Consider the following 17,714-nt stretch of genomic DNA (forward strand, 5'->3'; position numbering starts at 1 on the left):
CATTTTGAATGGGTTCCTTTCCATATTTTATCATTAAAGCATCATTTTTCAATCTTTTCCTACGACCAAAAGCCACGACTTTCGTCCTTTGTTTGATGCATATGCAAACCTTCAACGGTTAAGGTTGAGTCAGTTACAGATAATATGAAAATCACTTTGCAGATATTTTTTAACCTCCTTAGAAAATACATCATGACAGAAAAGAGCAGTATCATCTGCATAAAGATACATTTTGGAACTAACATTCGAATTCAAGTTACATATATCATTGATAAAAAAAATATATTGATGGGACAAATATTGATCCCTGTGGGACGCCTGATCTAATTTCTACACTTTCACTGATACAAATATTTACTATGACAAAACCGTCTCCTGTCTGATTAATATGCTTTCATCCAATCATATTCGTTTACCTTAATTCCATGATACTTAAGTTTTCAAAGAATGGAATTGTGTGGTATACCATAAAATGCTTTACGTAAATCGAGGAAAATACCTCCGATCATTCGCCCCTGATCCATTTTATCAAACATATAGTATATAATTTCAGTTAGACGTGTAGTAGTAAAATGCAAAGATCTACAAGATGACTGGGCATTCGTTAACAGTTTGTTTTTATTCAAATATTCATAAAGTTGATTGTGGCTTGCTCTTTCTAATAGTTTAGACAAGGCAGGTAGTACAGATATCGGTCTTAATCTATCGATATATGTTCCTCCTTCATGTATTGGGGGTAATTCCTGCCGCCTTTAAATCTCTTGGAATAGCACATGCTCGCAATATCATATTGTATAAATATACCAATGGTTCTACTAAAAAGGAGCAGACAGAAGCTTGAGATTTATGCCATTTACTCCAACAGCCTTTGAACAATAAATGTTTGACAATGCCTTAAAAACCTATTTTTTTTATTTCACGGAATATATCATATTGTATAAATATACCAATGGTTCTACTAAAAAGGAGCAGACAGAAGCTTGGGATGTATGCCATTTACTCCAACAGCCTTTGAACAATAAATGTTTGACAATGCCTTAAAAACGTATTTTTTTTATTTCACGGAATATATCATATTGTATAAATTATACCAATGGTTCTACTAAAAAGGAGCAGACAGAAGCTTGGGATGTATGCCATTTACTCCAACAGCCTTTGAACAATAAATGTTTGACAATGCCTTAAAAACGTATTTTTTTTTATTTCACGGAATATAAATTCACATTCGGATAAAGATATTGTTTGTAAACTGCTTAATACACCAAGATATTATTTTGGTTATTCAGATTTATTTTCGACAGTAACCTTTTTGTCGTACTAGATTCAGATAGCCATCATGGTACACCTCTTTGTTTAAGATGCACTGATATAAGTGGGGCAAGTCTTACAAATTTCCAACAGAGTACTTCTAACACAACTCCACAATTGTTCTACATCCTGACCAGATGAATAGAATTCTTTCCAGTCAATGTTGCTCATATCGTCCTTAATTGTGTGAAAATTAAAATGTCTGAACGAGCAAGATTTGCTCATCTTTGGAGAAAGAGATTGATATTAACCTTTAATGACAGTAAATATTACGTAGTGATCACTTAAACCTGTTATTCGTACTTCTGATTTAATGACACTTTCACTAAGTGAGTCAGAAATACAAATTAAAGCAATAAGTGATTAGCTGTTGTCTGTTAGGCGTAACTCTCGTGGGTTCAGGTATAATCTGTGTCATCTGCTCGGTCATACATAGATTTATATATTTATTTTTTTAACTTTTTGACAGATTATTATCAGGTAACATGTTACAGTTAAAATCCCCAAGTATAATAACATTGCATTATTTTGCAAATACTTTCTCAAGATTTTGTTCTAAACTCTCAAAGAATTCTGAGTGACTATCAGGTTTCCTATACAATATACCAATGAACAGTGAGCTGCTATTAGCACGCAGCGATTCGAGCTACAATATTACTAAAGTTACAGGTTCATTACCTGTCCACAAAATATATGCACCCATTGAGAACATCCAGTACATATATAATAATGCATTTTTTGTAATGAATATCTATAGTATTCCGTGTTACAAAAGTAGATACCTGTTTGGAAACAGCATTGTAAACCACTTTGCCTACAAATGGCATGTAGACACAGGTCTATAACTACATAAACTATCTCTGTCCAGAGTAGACTTCTAAACTTGTTTTATAATGGACGATCTAAGATTCTCTGGGAAAACACCAGTAGACATTGACAGATTCAGGATACTGAAAGTACTGGAATTAAAGAGACAAATGCCTCTTAACCAGCCAAGTAGGCATGGATCCAAAGTGCAAGATTAAGAAGAACACTTGGAAATCATGCATTGTAAGATATCATATAAACACTAATTGAATTCTATTCGAATTCTGGCATTATCATTTAATATCATTTAGATATTTTGCTCAGTCTTTATTATCTATTTTTGTTTTTTGATGAACAACCGTAATGGTAGAGAGCATCAGTAAAAGGACAACAATGTCAGTGCAACCTAGAAAGACGAAAGCAGCATCGTAGGAAGAGTAAAGGCCACCGATCTTACCTGCAAAACAAAAGGGAAAAAAATTAAAGAAAACGGTCGGAATTTACAGGATAACTAATAATTTTCTCTTGCCTGGTGTATCTCGTTCATGGTTTTATCGAATTTGAAGAGTTATATGTGGGGAACGTTTCATCAATATTTTACATCTTTCCTTGATTTTGATTTACTGAGAGGCACGGTTATTTTGCTATGGTAATTGTCGGATCAAACAAGATTATGTCGAATAAAACATCTGACAAGTCTTTTTATGAAACTCTATCTGGGAGTAATGTTGCTAGTACCACCGGCACAGGCCTTTAGTTTTGGCAACTCTGAGGTACATGTAGTGAGACGAAGCGCACTCATGAAGTGTAGCATGCTTCTACCAAATTTGACACATACAGAGAGTTCGGAGACTTGTCTTCGCTCTATGCATAGGATAATTTCTTATAGTCAAATTTGGGTCTGTTCTCTTAAAGACTAGCCCGTTGCAAAAATAAAAGACATAACGGAAAAAGAAAATCAAATACAATAGTTAAAAATGGGCTCTTCTGTCTGATTTCAAACCGAGTTGAATGCGATACGGGGACTTTTATTTAATTGCAAATGTTTTTGTAACTGACCCCTGTCACGGTAATCATTATTTTAACCATAAACCTGGGTAATAAAATCCTTGGTAAGACATGTATAGTAGTGTCTAGAAGGCGAGAACTAATTTGCATAAATCTTATTACTTAATCATTGTCGTATACTTGCCCTCATGATAAATTACTATGGTAACAAGGCTCAGTAGTGTAATTAGCTTAAATCTTTTGAGGGGCCAGATATAATGTATCGGGCGAAATCTAAAAACAAAGTTGCGAGAGCGAACCAGTTAAAATTTCGACAGTTTTAATACAAAATCCAATTCATTGATAGATTCTCATGTCATATTCAGAAAATGATATATCTTAATCTTCTCTTTTTTCTTGTTCTTTCTTTTTCTCTTTGGTTTCCTGGTTGTGAGAAATTGTCGAGGTTCAAAACTTCTGCTTATCCTTTTTATATCACATACATAGTTTCCAATAAGGTATATTTTCAAGGCGTTTTATTTATTACCTGACAAGTAGCCCCCGAGGAAGTTCCCGATCCCGAAGAGTAGCTCATGGGCTGCATATGCAACGTTGAAGCTTCCCGGAGACGCTGTCTTCCTCAATACCAGTGGCCCTAGAACAGCTTTTGAAGCAATGCTTATAGCAGATAGACATGCCATTACAAACATTACATAGTAATTGCGAAGGATCACATCGCACAGAATAGCAACGATGTTTAGCAAGGTTGCAACAAGGTATAGGATGGTGGGTTTCGCCAGTCGATCGGAGAGGGCACCCGTCAAGAGTCTGCCCAGGAAGTTGCCTATAGAGGCAAAGAATGTCATTAAGATGGCAGCATTGATGGAGTAGCCTCGCTGAATGGCGTGGGGAACCAGAAATCCATGCCAACCACAGTAAACCACACCAAACGTCATGTTCGCTAAAAGCACCAAATTAAATACTCGGTTCCTGTAAAAATCTGAACCACGAACTCTCTCGGCTAATCTACCAAGGCATGGTCTGGAACTTGAGTTGTGTTCATGAGGATCAATTTGATTCTGGTCGACCGCAGACGACTTTGCTGATCGAAGATCACCAACCACGAGACGCTCAGTTCGGTCAGGCTGTGAACCCCGACTGCTTTCGGGGCATAGCGGTGTGATTTCACCATCGGTTGAGTAATCTTTGCAGTCTCTTTCCTCATCAGATCCACTTCCATTGAAGTCATCAATGATATCTGATACTTCATCATTGCATGATGAGGGTTCAACTTGTATTGCCGTGGCACAGGGGATTAGGTTGCACATTAAGCCGCCAAGAATGAGGAGTCCTCCTCTCCAACCATACACTGGACCAAGGACATCGGCTAAGAATGGCAGAAGTACCATTCCTAGCCCGAACCCGCTCATTCCCAAAGCATATAGTGCATCAAAGTTTTGCGTCTTTGCGATTTGGTCCAGTGCGACGGTTGTCAATGTTCCTAGAATGCAGTGACCGATGCCTGTTGAGAACGTGAACATAGTACATTAACATGATTAAGGTACATTGAAATGTTTTCTTCAAAATAAACTTCTATGAAATTTTAAAAGGATCCCATCCTATTAATGACGATAAGAAATCATTTAATCTAGGCCTATAAATTGTCAGATGAGAATAATTACATGTAGGGGAAGGCGGGGTAAGTTGAGCATAGGGGCAAGTTGAGCCACCACCCCCAGGCCAATAATGAAAGAGTCAGACATTGCGGTGGTGTCATGTATTGATGACCCATAGCATAACCCCTTACCCCACCACACTGTTTCCAACTTTGAAACAAAAAGTAGTTTTTTAGTGGGAAAAATATGAATTTCAGCCAAAAAAGTAAAAAAAGAGTGTGAAATAGATAAGTGCTTTATAAACACACACGTCTTTAAATATAATAAAGACATAACAACATTATTAGTACAGGTATGGATCTTCATTCTTGTCATAGTCTTTTATATGATGGATGCATAATAAATGTGTGGATACGAAATTATCGCACTAAATTCGGACTGGGGCAAGTTGAGCCAAACAGAATGGGGCAAGTTGAGCCATGGTAATTCCTATGGTAATGTATCTTAAAAAACAAACCAACCATAAAAATCGATTGAAATGCAGGCTGAAAGGAGCAAATTTACATGACTGCTCTTTTCATTTTACAGGATGTTAGTATTTATAGAGAATTAGCAAGTGAAAAGACTTTAAACAAAAAATTGACATGCTGGTTCTCCCCTCATACATTTTGTACATAGTTTTTGTGGCTCAACTTACCCCAGAAGGTGGCTCAAACTTACCCCATATATGGGGCAAGTTGACATCGTTTTTTTTCAAAGGTCACGATGACTTTCAGTGTGGGGATAGAAAGTTATATATAGGTGGAAAATATTTCAAAAGAATTAAATTTCAAGGCAAGGTACTTATTTCGACAAGATTATTAATCGTATCAATTCTAACATGCAAAAAGCAAAAACTGTCACAACCCCGCCTTCCCCTACTGTTTGTAGCAGGGACAAGGAAAAATGGGGGGGGGGGTGTTGATACTGGATTGGCCAGCAGTTGAAGTAAACACTGAATTCATGAGAAAGTCTGTAAAACCAGCCTTAATTGTCAGTATATCATCGAGGATCTAGGTCTGGTACAGTCACATAAACTGAACTTTGTGAAATCTTGAAATCTGCGCTGAATAATATTCACACTGAAGATCACATGACCAACACAGATAAGTGCACGTGGGACAGTGTATTATCATTGCTTTGAATGTCGTGCCCGACGCTTGACCCGAATCCTTAATTGCTAATTTCTCAGCAATTACACAATTTCTTCCAGAATCCTTTGGCACATATTCTTTATTAGAAACAACCACTTTGGTGGTCATTTCATTGGATTCTGTACGAACTCATTTTGATATCGTTACCAAAACTGGCATTTACCTTTAACCCCCTACTTTTTCCCAAAACCGTGTACGAAAAATGTATAAATCTGATTGTGATTTTTTTGCATGGTCAGCATTTGACTGTTTATTTAGAGCCCAGCCCAGAGTAATTACCTATTACGGTTACCATAACATGGTAATAATACCAAGGTCTATTGAAAATAGTATTTACCACTTATTGCTAGGTATATAGCAATCTGAGCGTTTGTGGTTGCCATAGCTGTTAAGACGACACCCAGAGATACGAAACATGATCCCGAAATGAGCATAACGCGACGAAACGTTCTCAGTCGATAGAGCGCGACAACCAGGGGGGCTATTCACAAGCAGACAAATGAAAAGACATTAAAAAGAAAGGAAATGGCAGTATTCAATAAAGCTGAACTTGCATGGGCTGAAAATGGAAAATTTTGAATAGATTAAAGGGGAAGTTTACCCTGACAAAAACTTTATTGTAAAAATAGCAGAAAAAATAATAAAAAATATTGCCGAAGGTTTGCGAAAAATTCATAAAATAATTAAAAAGTTATTAGAATTTCAATTATTTGATTTGTGACGTCATATGCGAGCAGCATTCCTACATAGCGAATGGTAAAAAATCAATGAAATGTTATTTTCTCAGAAAATTGAAAATGTTTTTCACTGTACCTTTTGTATATCAATAGACAAATTATTTCACACCCGATCATGAATAGAAAACAAAATTAAGCCATCAGGAACTATGCAAAATTTGAAATTCATGCATTTTATATTACATAACACATGGGGCAGCTGCTCGTTTATGACGTCACCAATCCAAAACTTTGAACTCTAATAACTTTCTTACTCTTTAATGGATTTTCCTCAAACCTTCGGCAATATTTTTTACTATTTTTTCTGCTATTTTTGCAACAAAGTTTTCTTCAGGGTGAACTTCCCCTTTAAGTAAAATCATACGCATGAGACACAACAAATTTCATCAAAATCGTTTGAGAAAAAAAAACGTAATATATGTACGAACCCGTAAGTTTCATTATTTCGGTAAGGCAGTTCTATGCATGTCTCCACGAATGCAATGGGCGAGATGACAATATCTTCCCCACCTATTCGCTCTTGCGTTTTATATATTATAATATTCATTCTATTACTCCCCCACAATATAAAATAGCAAAACAAAATAATAAGGTCAGTCATCAAGCTTGTCAGGGGGCCTAAAAAGGTCTTCAAGCTCGTCGGGGGGGGGGGGGGCAAAAAGGGCCTTTCAAGTTCGTCAGTGGGGGGGGGGGGCAGGGAAACGTCCTTTGCATGGGTTGTGGCTCGTCAGGGGGAGCACACACTCTAAAAACAAATCAGTCAAAAATCACTCGTTAATAGGGTCAGCTGGGTGCAACGGTTATTCTAGTCACATTTGACTATTTTCTAGTCGTATTGTAGTAGAAAAGAGTTATTTCTGACTAGAATATATGTCAGAACTGTGAATATCAGTGATTGTCATATCAGTTGCTCCCAGCTGACTACTGGTCTAGTCAATTTGACTGATTTGTTTTCAGAGTGCACTGCCCCCCCCCCCTTCCCGTAGGTGCGCTAGTGATTTAACTACTAACTTCACTCAAATGAGACATGCTATAAACACATGGATGGAAACGTGAAATAATTATGAATTTATACTTCGGTCTTTAGAATAGCCAGAGAGTGTTCGCATCATATTATCTTGCCGTCTGAACATCGCCGTATTGATCTCTGATCCTTGTCTACGACGCCAAACTCATGAAATCGAGCGATGGCTGAAAATAAATTTACCACGAAAATCGGAGCCTATGTTCGTAATTCCCTACGACACCCCCAAAATGTGAATTAACGATGATCGTACATGAGGCATTAATGACATGTTTCGAAGGAAACAAAATAATGATAATACACACATATACCAACATCCCTACCAACACAACACTCACCGTTAAAACAACGCACACACCCACACCACAAACAACAACACACACCAGGACGCAGAGTTGCGTTTAAACGCAAGTAAAAAAATCAATCACAAGTCCCAAATGCGCGCTGTTGATTGGTTGAAATACAAGTTACGCATTATTTTTAGAGTTGCGATTGATTGCAACTCTTTCTGCAACGGGCCCTAGATTGATGGTTGAAGACAATTTGTGTAATGGACGACAATTTGTAGTTCTACGTTTCTATTTGCCGACACAAATTCACAATATGCTTGAACATTGAGACCGGTACATGCAGCACATATTGTCGCGAGGCGGCAATTTGTGCAGGGGTGACAATTTTTGGTGTTCAATTTTGCACAAATTGTCACGGGGCGATTTGTGGTGCAACAGGCACGTAACACAAAGTTAAGCGATTAATCGCTAAATGAATTGGCCTATCAAGATCATAGTTGCATGCGCTTGTTAATTTCAAATTAACAAATAATCGCCAGCCTTTTCAAAGGATCGTCCAGGGGAGCGTTTCATCAATATTTCCATCCGACAAGTTGTCAGATCTGACATCTTTCCATGAATTTGATTGGCTGAGAGGCACTGTTCCTATGATAACTGTCGGATAAAATGGGACTTGTCGGATAAAACGTCCGACAAGTCCTTTCATGAAACGCTCCCCAGGCTGGAAATATTTATATCTAAATAAATAGAGTAAAATTAATAGAGCAAAATGCTGAAAATTTCATAAAAATCGGATAACAAATAACAAAGTTATTGAATTTTAAATTTTATGAATATTTTGTGGAAACAGTTATATGTACTCGTCATGAATATTCATTAGGTGGGATGTTGATGTCACATCCCCACTTCCCTTTTTTCTTATTTCATTACATGAAATCATAAATGTTTCATTATCTCATGCATGTGTAAATGGTGTGTCTCTATTATGATGAAATAAGTTGTGGCAATAAATAACTAATGTACTTAATTAGTTGTCAATCGAATTGTTTTAGTTCTTGGTAAAAATATTTTGAATAAACCTAATTTCATATAATAACATACAAAAGAACAAGTGGAGATATGACATCATCAGCCCACCTAATGAATATTTATAAAGACATGCCTAAAGAACTGTTTCACCGTAATAATGCAATTCTTTAAAATTCAATTACTTCGTTATTATTTATCCGATTTTGATCAAATTTTCAGCATTTTGCTTTATGAATTTTACTCTATTTATTGAGATATAAATATTCCAGCTTGGGCCATCCCTCTAAGTGATAAATCTTACCCTCTTATCGAAAAATGGCACAAACATATTGGATAAAAAGTGAGTAACAAATATCGAAATCATTGCTTTTTTAGTGTTGTGCACTAAAAAATCCTTTACTCGTTTGATCGTCGCGTTCTTTTTTCTTGAAGCATCGAATGATTTTTCTGCTTACCCAGGAAGGTTCCAAATGCGTTGAAGAGTCCGAGGGCGAGTCCAATATCTGCGGAGGTCGTTCCAAGACTCCATGAGATATCTTCGAGGTAGATCCCGATAGATTTAATGGTCCCAACCTGAGAACATGCCATCAGGAACATCAACAACACCACAGGAAAACTCCGGGGAATGGTTATCTCCAAATTGCGATTCTTCATCCCCATCATGATGATGTTTTTTTTTCTAAAATTTCTTCCTTCTAAGAGCTCGACCAGTATTTTTGTTCAAGAATTCTCAACCTGACTCAAGTATACGATTGCTAAACCCAACTTTGTAAGACATTGCCGATACAATCTAACAATATTGTATGGCTTGAAATATCGAATTCCTATCACACTAACCATGCTAATAAAGGGATACCTTACAGTGGCGGCAAAAATAAAGAGAAAAACAAGTTCAATCCAGTTGAAGTCTATTTTATTTATCAGGGGTCCGTTGCAGAAAGAGTTGCGTTTAATCGCAAGCCAAAAAATCAATCGCGAGTCCCAAATCCGCGCTGTTGATTGGTTGAAAATCAAGTTGCGCATGATTTTTAGAGTTGCGATTGATTGCAACTCTTTCTGCAACGGGCCCCTGATCTTTTCAAAAGATTAATATATCAGGGTTCTGTCGAATGTCAAAAACAAATCATTATAAATATAGGAAATGTCAGATGTTAAGGCTTGGCAAAGCACAGATCCGTAAACCAACTTAACAGCGCACATCCTTACTTAGCGAAGAACAAAAATAAAACTCAGAATGCTCTACAAGAAGCAGGCTAACTTTACTGTCTTCGAGCCGCTAGCCCACTCTCACACAGGCTACAAGCACCTAAAATACTATCCAATCACAAAGGCCATTGCAGCTAGATCCAATTGCGGCGCTAGTTGGGCCCGGACCAAAGATCACCCAACCTCACTAACTACCAATCTCATAGATTGGTAGTTATACAGTGCGTCCCACAAAAAACGAAACCGAGATTTATCGCTGATTTATCATAACTTATTCACAAATACACTCGACAAATGACCTACCAATGTAAAGCTTAGAATCTCCTCTTTCATCCGAAATTACTTAGATTATTTCTAAATGCACGCGTGAGTGAGCAAAAACAATTTGAAAAGGGGATACAAAAAGTCACTTGACGGGCTGTATCTGGGTTTCAAAAAGGAAACCACATTTTTTAAAAAGTTCAAAATCTGCTCTTTAATTTGATACCTCAATTACAGAAAATGGTCGACGAATAAGAAAGTTTTGGTCATTTGAAACGAGGCGAGATTTTCAATAATTTCATGAAATGAAGAGGTTTTACAGGCTATCGTTCAAACTCACTCGACACTCCGTTTTGTTGATATGCAGTAAGACTTTTGTTACCGTGCGATAGCTTCTGTGGGAAACCGGTGAAAACACGTTTATTTAATGAAATTATGGAAATACAACCATTTTTTCGAGGATCATAACTTTTTAAGTTCTTGACCATTTTCTGTGATTAAGCTATCAAATAAGAGAGCGGATATTGAACTTTTGAGTCATGTGACTTTCTTTTTGAAATTCAGATAAACCCCGTCAAATGAGTTTTTGGCATCCTTTCTTCGCATTGTTTTAGCTCATTCATGCATGAATGAGGAATATTCCAAGTAGTATCAGATGAAAGAGGAGACTCTAAGCCTTACGTTGGTAGGTCATTTGTCTATTTTATTTATGATTAAGTTATGATAAATCATCGCTAAATCTCGGTTTCGTTTTTTTGTGGGACGCACTGTATAACCAGAGAACATCTCTACTAGAGTCTAATCACAGCTCTTATTGTATAAAGCCAGGGGAGCTGCCCATTGTCGAAAAGGAAACACATTAGATCCAAGGTAAAGAGACGGGGATTAGGACCTCGAAAGAATGTCGGAAGCCCCCGGGGATACTTCTTTACAAATGCATACTTAAGGCGGTTTTCCACTAGGGCGCGGACAAGACCAGGAAGGGTTGCGGAAGCTACTTTTGTCATTTCGGCATGCTGTCCGCAACCAAATTCCGTAAAAGATTATGCAAATGATCTTGTCCTAGGACACAACCAGGCCTGTCTGCGTATTGTCGTAGGACACTCCCGGGACTGTCCTAGCACAAGATTATCTAAAAAAATTGTCGGCGTTCGGTGCGGACAGCATACAGATCGTATCAGGACAGAATCGGAGACATTTAGGGACAACGTCACGAGTGGTAAATTCAAGGACTAGGACAATCGGACAACTTGCGAATACTCCATGAAAAATTATCACTCATATATTTTTTAAAATGAATTTAGGGGTGTTATTTGGGTTTTCTTCGACTACGAAGACTATATAGGATTTTCTTTTATTTCAAATCAAATTGCATACATTGGTGGACATCCCAGGGGGACAGGGGCGACGCGTCCCCTCACTTTTGGAAGGGGGGGGGGCATTTGATATCAAATGCCCCCCAATGCCCTCCCCAATATTTGGAAAGAGCAAAAAAGAAAAAAAAATGGAAAGAGAGGGAAAAATCCAGAAGGGAACATAGACGAGAAAACGAAGAGGAAAAACAAGAGGAGAAAGACGAGTGAATTATATAAGATGGGGGGGGGGATTTCATGTCACTATGTTAAATTTTCGCTCACGCTTTGTGCTTGCATTGCCTAATCTATGAGATGTATAACTTGCTCAATAGACTTATATTGAGCTTAAAATATCAAGTTTTGAAGTAAATATACAAAACATTTCTCGGACATTAAGTTTTCAATTTGTTTGATTTACAAATAGATTTTATAGTTTTCTGTAAAATGACTATATTTTATGGTCTAAATATGAACATTTTCCGCTCGCGCTGCGCGTTAGCATTATTTGATTTGTTAAATAACTATTCTCTTCGTGTATTCCATAATTTTTTTTTTAAATATCCCTTTTTAGGATGGTCTGATTGTGAACAGTATCAGCTAAAGCTGCTCGCTTGCATTTTGATTGGGGAGTTATGTATACATGTATCAATTGTAACAAATGTTTATTAACATTTTCTGCTCACAGTTTGCGCTCGCATTATTTTTGTTAAAAATATATCAACCCATGCATCCTATTCATGATTACAAAATGTCCAGTTATCTGACCTTAATATCAATTTCGCGCCCTCATTTGATTAATAAGTAATGTAACAATATTTTCATGATTTCCTAATAATCATTGTCCGTTTTTTTTCCAGAATGGAATATCGACAAGTTTCATCTCTCGCTTAGGAAGATAGTCATCATAGTCATAATATATGAAGACAAAAATGTCCTTATAATGTCACGGTCGCAACTCAAAATATATGTAATGATAAAAATATAAACTTGAGCTTCGCACTCGCATCATTTATTAAGCGAGATCAATATCCAATTCGTAACTGCGCTTAATTTTTTTTTTTTTTTTAGATCTGAAAATCAAATATCTTTAGCTCGCTCATCGCGGTCTTATTATGGATAATAAAGAATCTAATTAGAATGTCCAGATTCTAGGTCTTGATCTAAACACACGCACGCATGTTTATTTAGATATGAATCTTGTGCCAGTTTTAGATCAGATTACCAAATATTATTATTAATGTAGGAATATTATCCATCTATCCGATTATCCATCCTTTTCCTGATTTACAAAACGTGATATGTCTAATTTTGTTTCGGCTCGCGCTCACATCAATTGTATAGTCACTCCTTTCCTGTTCATGCTTTAAAAAGGTGCTTAGAATGCCCAGTGTATAGGTAGGAATGTAAAAAAAATGTTCAGCTCTCGCTTCGCGTCGAATTATTTGATAGTTGAAATATGTAGGATAAAGGAAAGTGTGTAAGCGGTGTAATGTAGTATTCACTTTTTGAAAGCAGATTTTGTGCATTTTTATACATAACAATAAATTATCTCGGATCTTGATTTTTTCAACTAAGGTAACTTTAAAAAGACTGCATATATATTCATAGCAAAGTCGGGGCTCTCTTTATAACATTACTTTCTTATAATTTTTCTACAAATTAATACATAATCTTATATTACAACAGAGGAATAAAACAGGAAGTTAGGATGCAAATTGCATTCGACAGGCACATGCGGATCAAGGGATGATTTGGTCTTGCTCCCCCTTTAAGAAAATACAAACAGAAGAAAAATAAGTGAAAGGGAAAGGGAAACTTTAAAAAATGATATGGTGGAAAAGAAAAAGGGGGTGCCGTGCTGATGCGGCCCTCCTTCCCTGCTGTCGGCTTACCCCACCCAGTATTAAAGAGATATACAAACAGCACAAAAGAAATAGGAATAAACGAAGGAGATGAATGAAATAAGGTGAAATAGAATCGAGGAAAAAAATCGCGACAATGAACAGAAAATAATTGGTCGAGATTATGAAAGTGTAAGATTAGAAATATCTGTTTTAATTTTTAGACGAAAATTTGAATCCAGTGTCTAATCGCCTTTGCCTCCTCTTTTACCAATTGAAATATACTAAGTAAGAAAATGTAAATGGACAATTCCAGGAGGCCGAATGCGATCGCTACGCCCTATTGACTGCGTAAAAATAGGAAAAATGGAGTAACCAAAAAAGAGGGGGGGGGGGGAGAGAAAGAAGAGTGAAGAAATTGACAGACCTGCAGACGGGGAGAATATCTTCGTTTCCGCTAGTTCAATTTGTAAAAAGTAATGGTCCATTTCACGCTTCATACTTTCAATAGTTTAATCATAAGAAGATTGTGCACGCTGTTCATTTTTTACGAAAAATACTTAGGTCTTTTCTTTTACGTCCTTGATGTTTGAAAGAAGTAAGTTCGCGCTTCGCGCTCATATTTTATGTTTAAGAGAACCATGCTCTGTGCACGACTTTTTTTCAGGAAAGCCTATTTTTTTTTAAAGAGTCGTGGTGTAGTGGTTCTGACTCCCGCCTTGTAAACGGAGAGTCGTGTGTACGATTCTCACCGCGGTCTAAACCGTTCTTTGGCAAGACGTATTGCATACCTTGCCACTCTCCACCCAGGTGCTAAATGGGTACCCGGTTGGAAGCGAAAGTTATAGTATGCGCCATTTTTAGACCGGGATGAATGCAAGGAATGCTTCCCAAGGTTTTTAAATTGTGCACTATTCATGTGGAATTGAAATGAATCCTGGGGTACATCGTTTTGCCCATGCTGTAAATCGTTTTGAGCTGTTCTGAGAAAAGCGATATTTATAAAATTGCTACCATTTATTATTATTTCTTATTAATGACACCCCATTCATGATCAAACAAAGTGCTTAAAATGTAATAGGAATATAAACTTGAATTTCAGTTTGGAATCTACACCTGTATTATTAATTTTGTTATGATATTTGTCCTATTTGTAAAGTCAAGCGCTGCCTATACGGTCCCTTTTTTCAGTCGAGTACATTAAAATAATCTAGCTCATAATCAAACTTTGCATGAAACATCTTTTTTATGTTCAGTACAGAATAAAATAATCTGCTCGCATCATTGCCAGTTTAACTATTGCAAGAAATATTTGAAAAGTCCACTTTTCAGATCAGTAGAAAATGCTTGAAATATTCCTCCTTCAAGTCTGTAACCCCCCCCCAAAAAAAAAAATAAATCAACTCGTGCTTTGCGCTCGCGTAATTATGTTTAAAACACTGCTTGAAATACTAGGTTCTCAGGTTTGTTTAGTATATACTAATTAGGCCCCTTGACCCCGTACTTCTTTACTTTTTGTAATTTTCTTGTTGCCCCGTTGTTTTCCGTTGCCCAATCTATTGCTTTTTCAAATGGTTTTTGCTACTTGTGTACTCGTTCCATACATATTAGCAATGGATCCACACATTCCTGAATCACTCCGCTTGCCTTCCTATTCCAGTCCGAACGTTCCTGAAACAGTCCGCTTGCCTTCTTATTCCTGTCCGCACGTTCCTGAAACTGTCCGCTTGCCTTCTTATTCCAATCCGCATGTTCCTGATAAAATCCGCATGGCTTCCTCTTTCCTTCTTGAAGCTGACCTGATAGCGGATGGTTTCCGGAAGACGCGGAAGGGTTTAGGAAGGGTAGGACATCATCAGGACATCGCCAGGACAGGGTCCCGAAGGTGTCAGGAATTCAATATCCGCGTCCAAATTTTGGTCTCGACCAAAATTTGGATGCGGACAAATTTTGATTTCCCGAACACCGGGAAGGGTTTAGGACAGCGTGCGGACACTCCTAGGAATGTCCGGACAGGTTGCGGAAGGGTCGCGGACTGTAATTATTGCATTCCGCGCCTTGTCCTGACGCTGTCCTGGCCCTAGTGGAAAAGGGGTTTTAGGGAACATTCAGGTTTACATTGCCATAAGCACGAAAGGTGTTTACACGTTCTCATCATTTAAGAGGAAACCCAGTAGTATTTAATACATGATTTAAGCATAAACTGGCATAGCACCCTCTTATGATCAATTCGGCTCAGTGTGGCAAAATGCGTACCACTAAGTGCACTAAACCAGTAATGTTTTGTAATGTGGAGTCAATCAGGGCACGCATGAGTATTACAGACCCCCATTCACTCACGTGTTATATCATAGCTCATCAAAAAATCATTAAAAATCAATCTCTCGATAGATTTTGCTTTAATTCACTGACATTAGTCACAATTAACAGTACATTAGATATGTTATCAGGTACTTGCTCAGCTCAATCAAAAGTTAAATGGCCTGAAATAAGACTAACCATAAATTCGGCCAGCTCATTGCCAGAAAAAAACAGAACTGCATTGTGGGTAATAATGATTAAAAGGAAATACAAAAAATGAAGTCCAGCCTCCCAAACGCCTTAATTATGAAAGAGTATAAACATAGCATTATCTTTAACGTTTTTCTTATGATACACACTGTACAAACATTTGATCTATTTTTAATGAATTATTTTAATCAATAAAGTTATGTGATCCCTACGCCTGTCCGGCTTGCTTTGCGCGCAGATGAATTACAATCGTATGCCCTATAGTCATCATTCTCTACCATCTCTATTGGAAATGAAGTATGTAATGTTATATATATTATATATATATATATATATATATATATATATATATATATATATATATAATATATATATATATATATATATATATATATATATATAGTAAGAAATGGATGAAGAGAACAATGGTAGGCGTAGCTTAAATCAAGGTTCCCCAGAGCTATCTACCCTTTGGAAAAATTGGTGATGCCGAAAAAATGTCTCTGCCGGGAATCGAACCCGGGCCCCCAGCTTTGAACGCCGGTGCCTTAACCACTAGACCACAGAGACGGTTAGTAGCTAGGGCGAGCCCGATCCGATTGACCGTCAGATAGACAGATTTTCGACACTATACCAATTATATTCCTTTGTCGGGTGAAGGTGAGTTTTGAACAATGACAAGCCGCCATGCCTCAGCTGGATCAAAGCTATTGCTTCGATACAGTACACATATGGGAGAAGAAATACAAATGTGTAAAGTTATACATGTACAACAGCTTTTGGCAACTCTTTTTTATTTAAATATTGTAAGAAATGGATGAAGAGAACAATGGTAGGCGTAGCTTAAATCAAGGTTCCCCAGAGCTATCTACCCTTTGGAAAAATTGGTGATGCCGAAAAAATGTCTCTGCCGGGAATCGAACCCGGGCCCCCAGCTTTGAACGCCGGTGCCTTAACCACTAGACCACAGAGACGGTTAGTAGCTAGGGCGAGCCCGATCCGATTGACCGTCAGATAGACAGATTTTCGACACTATACCAATTATATTCCTTTGTCGGGTGAAGGTGAGTTTTGAACAATGACAAGCCGCCATGCCTCAGCTGGATCAAAGCTATTGCTTCGATACAGTACACATATGGGAGAAGAAAAGGAATATAATTGGTATAGTGTCGAAAATCTGTCTATCTGACGGTCAATCGGATCGGGCTCGCCCTAGCTACTAACCGTCTCTGTGGTCTAGTGGTTAAGGCACCGGCGTTCAAAGCTGGGGGCCCGGGTTCGATTCCCGGCAGAGACATTTTTTCGGCATCACCAATTTTTCCAAAGGGTAGATAGCTCTGGGGAACCTTGATTTAAGCTACGCCTACCATTGTTCTCTTCATCCATTTCTTACAATATTTAAATAAAAAAGAGTTGCCAAAAGCTGTTGTACATGTATAACTTTACACATTTGTATTTCTTCTCCCATATGTGTACTGTATCGAAGCAATAGCTTTGATCCAGCTGAGGCATGGCGGCTTGTCATTGTTCAAAACTCACCTTCACCCGA

At 37.5% G+C, this 17,714-nt stretch overlaps 1 protein-coding gene across 2 annotated transcripts; it reads right to left on the reverse strand.

Moving 5' to 3' along the window:
- Positions 1-243: 243 nt before the first annotated feature.
- Positions 244-10,305, reverse strand: LOC121414239 (monocarboxylate transporter 12-like). 2 transcript variants are annotated; one of them, XM_041607351.1, is made up of 5 exons: positions 10,198-10,305; positions 9,447-9,847; positions 6,249-6,392; positions 3,650-4,624; positions 244-2,572 (listed from the first exon to the last, which is right to left on the reverse strand). In XM_041607351.1, the coding sequence occupies exons 2-5, from the start codon at positions 9,652-9,654 to the stop codon at positions 2,436-2,438; spliced, it is 1,464 nt and encodes a 487-aa protein (XP_041463285.1). In that variant the 5' UTR covers positions 9,655-9,847; positions 10,198-10,305; the 3' UTR covers positions 244-2,435. The 2 variants fall into 2 exon arrangements, with proteins under 2 accessions (XP_041463285.1, XP_041463286.1); XM_041607352.1 differs by lacking the exons at positions 6,249-6,392; positions 10,198-10,305 and having other exon boundaries at positions 9,447-9,934.
- Positions 10,306-17,714: the final 7,409 nt, after the last annotated feature.

The sequence above is a fragment of the Lytechinus variegatus genome, chromosome 4 (genome assembly GCF_018143015.1).
Source record: "Lytechinus variegatus isolate NC3 chromosome 4, Lvar_3.0, whole genome shotgun sequence".
Classification (NCBI taxonomy): domain Eukaryota; kingdom Metazoa; phylum Echinodermata; class Echinoidea; order Temnopleuroida; family Toxopneustidae; genus Lytechinus; species Lytechinus variegatus.

Coding starts and splice junctions, on each gene's coding strand:
- LOC121414239 (XM_041607351.1), bottom strand. CDS start 9,654: ATGATGGGGATGAAGAATCGCAATTTGGAGATAACCATTCCCCGGAGT. Junction 6,393..9,446: donor CGCATTTGGAACCTTCCTGG/GTAAGCAGAAAA, acceptor GCTTGTGAATAG/CCCCCCTGGTTGTCGCGCTC. Junction 4,625..6,248: donor TATATACCTAGCAATAAGTG/GTAAATACTATT, acceptor CGTTCTCAACAG/GCATCGGTCACTGCATTCTA.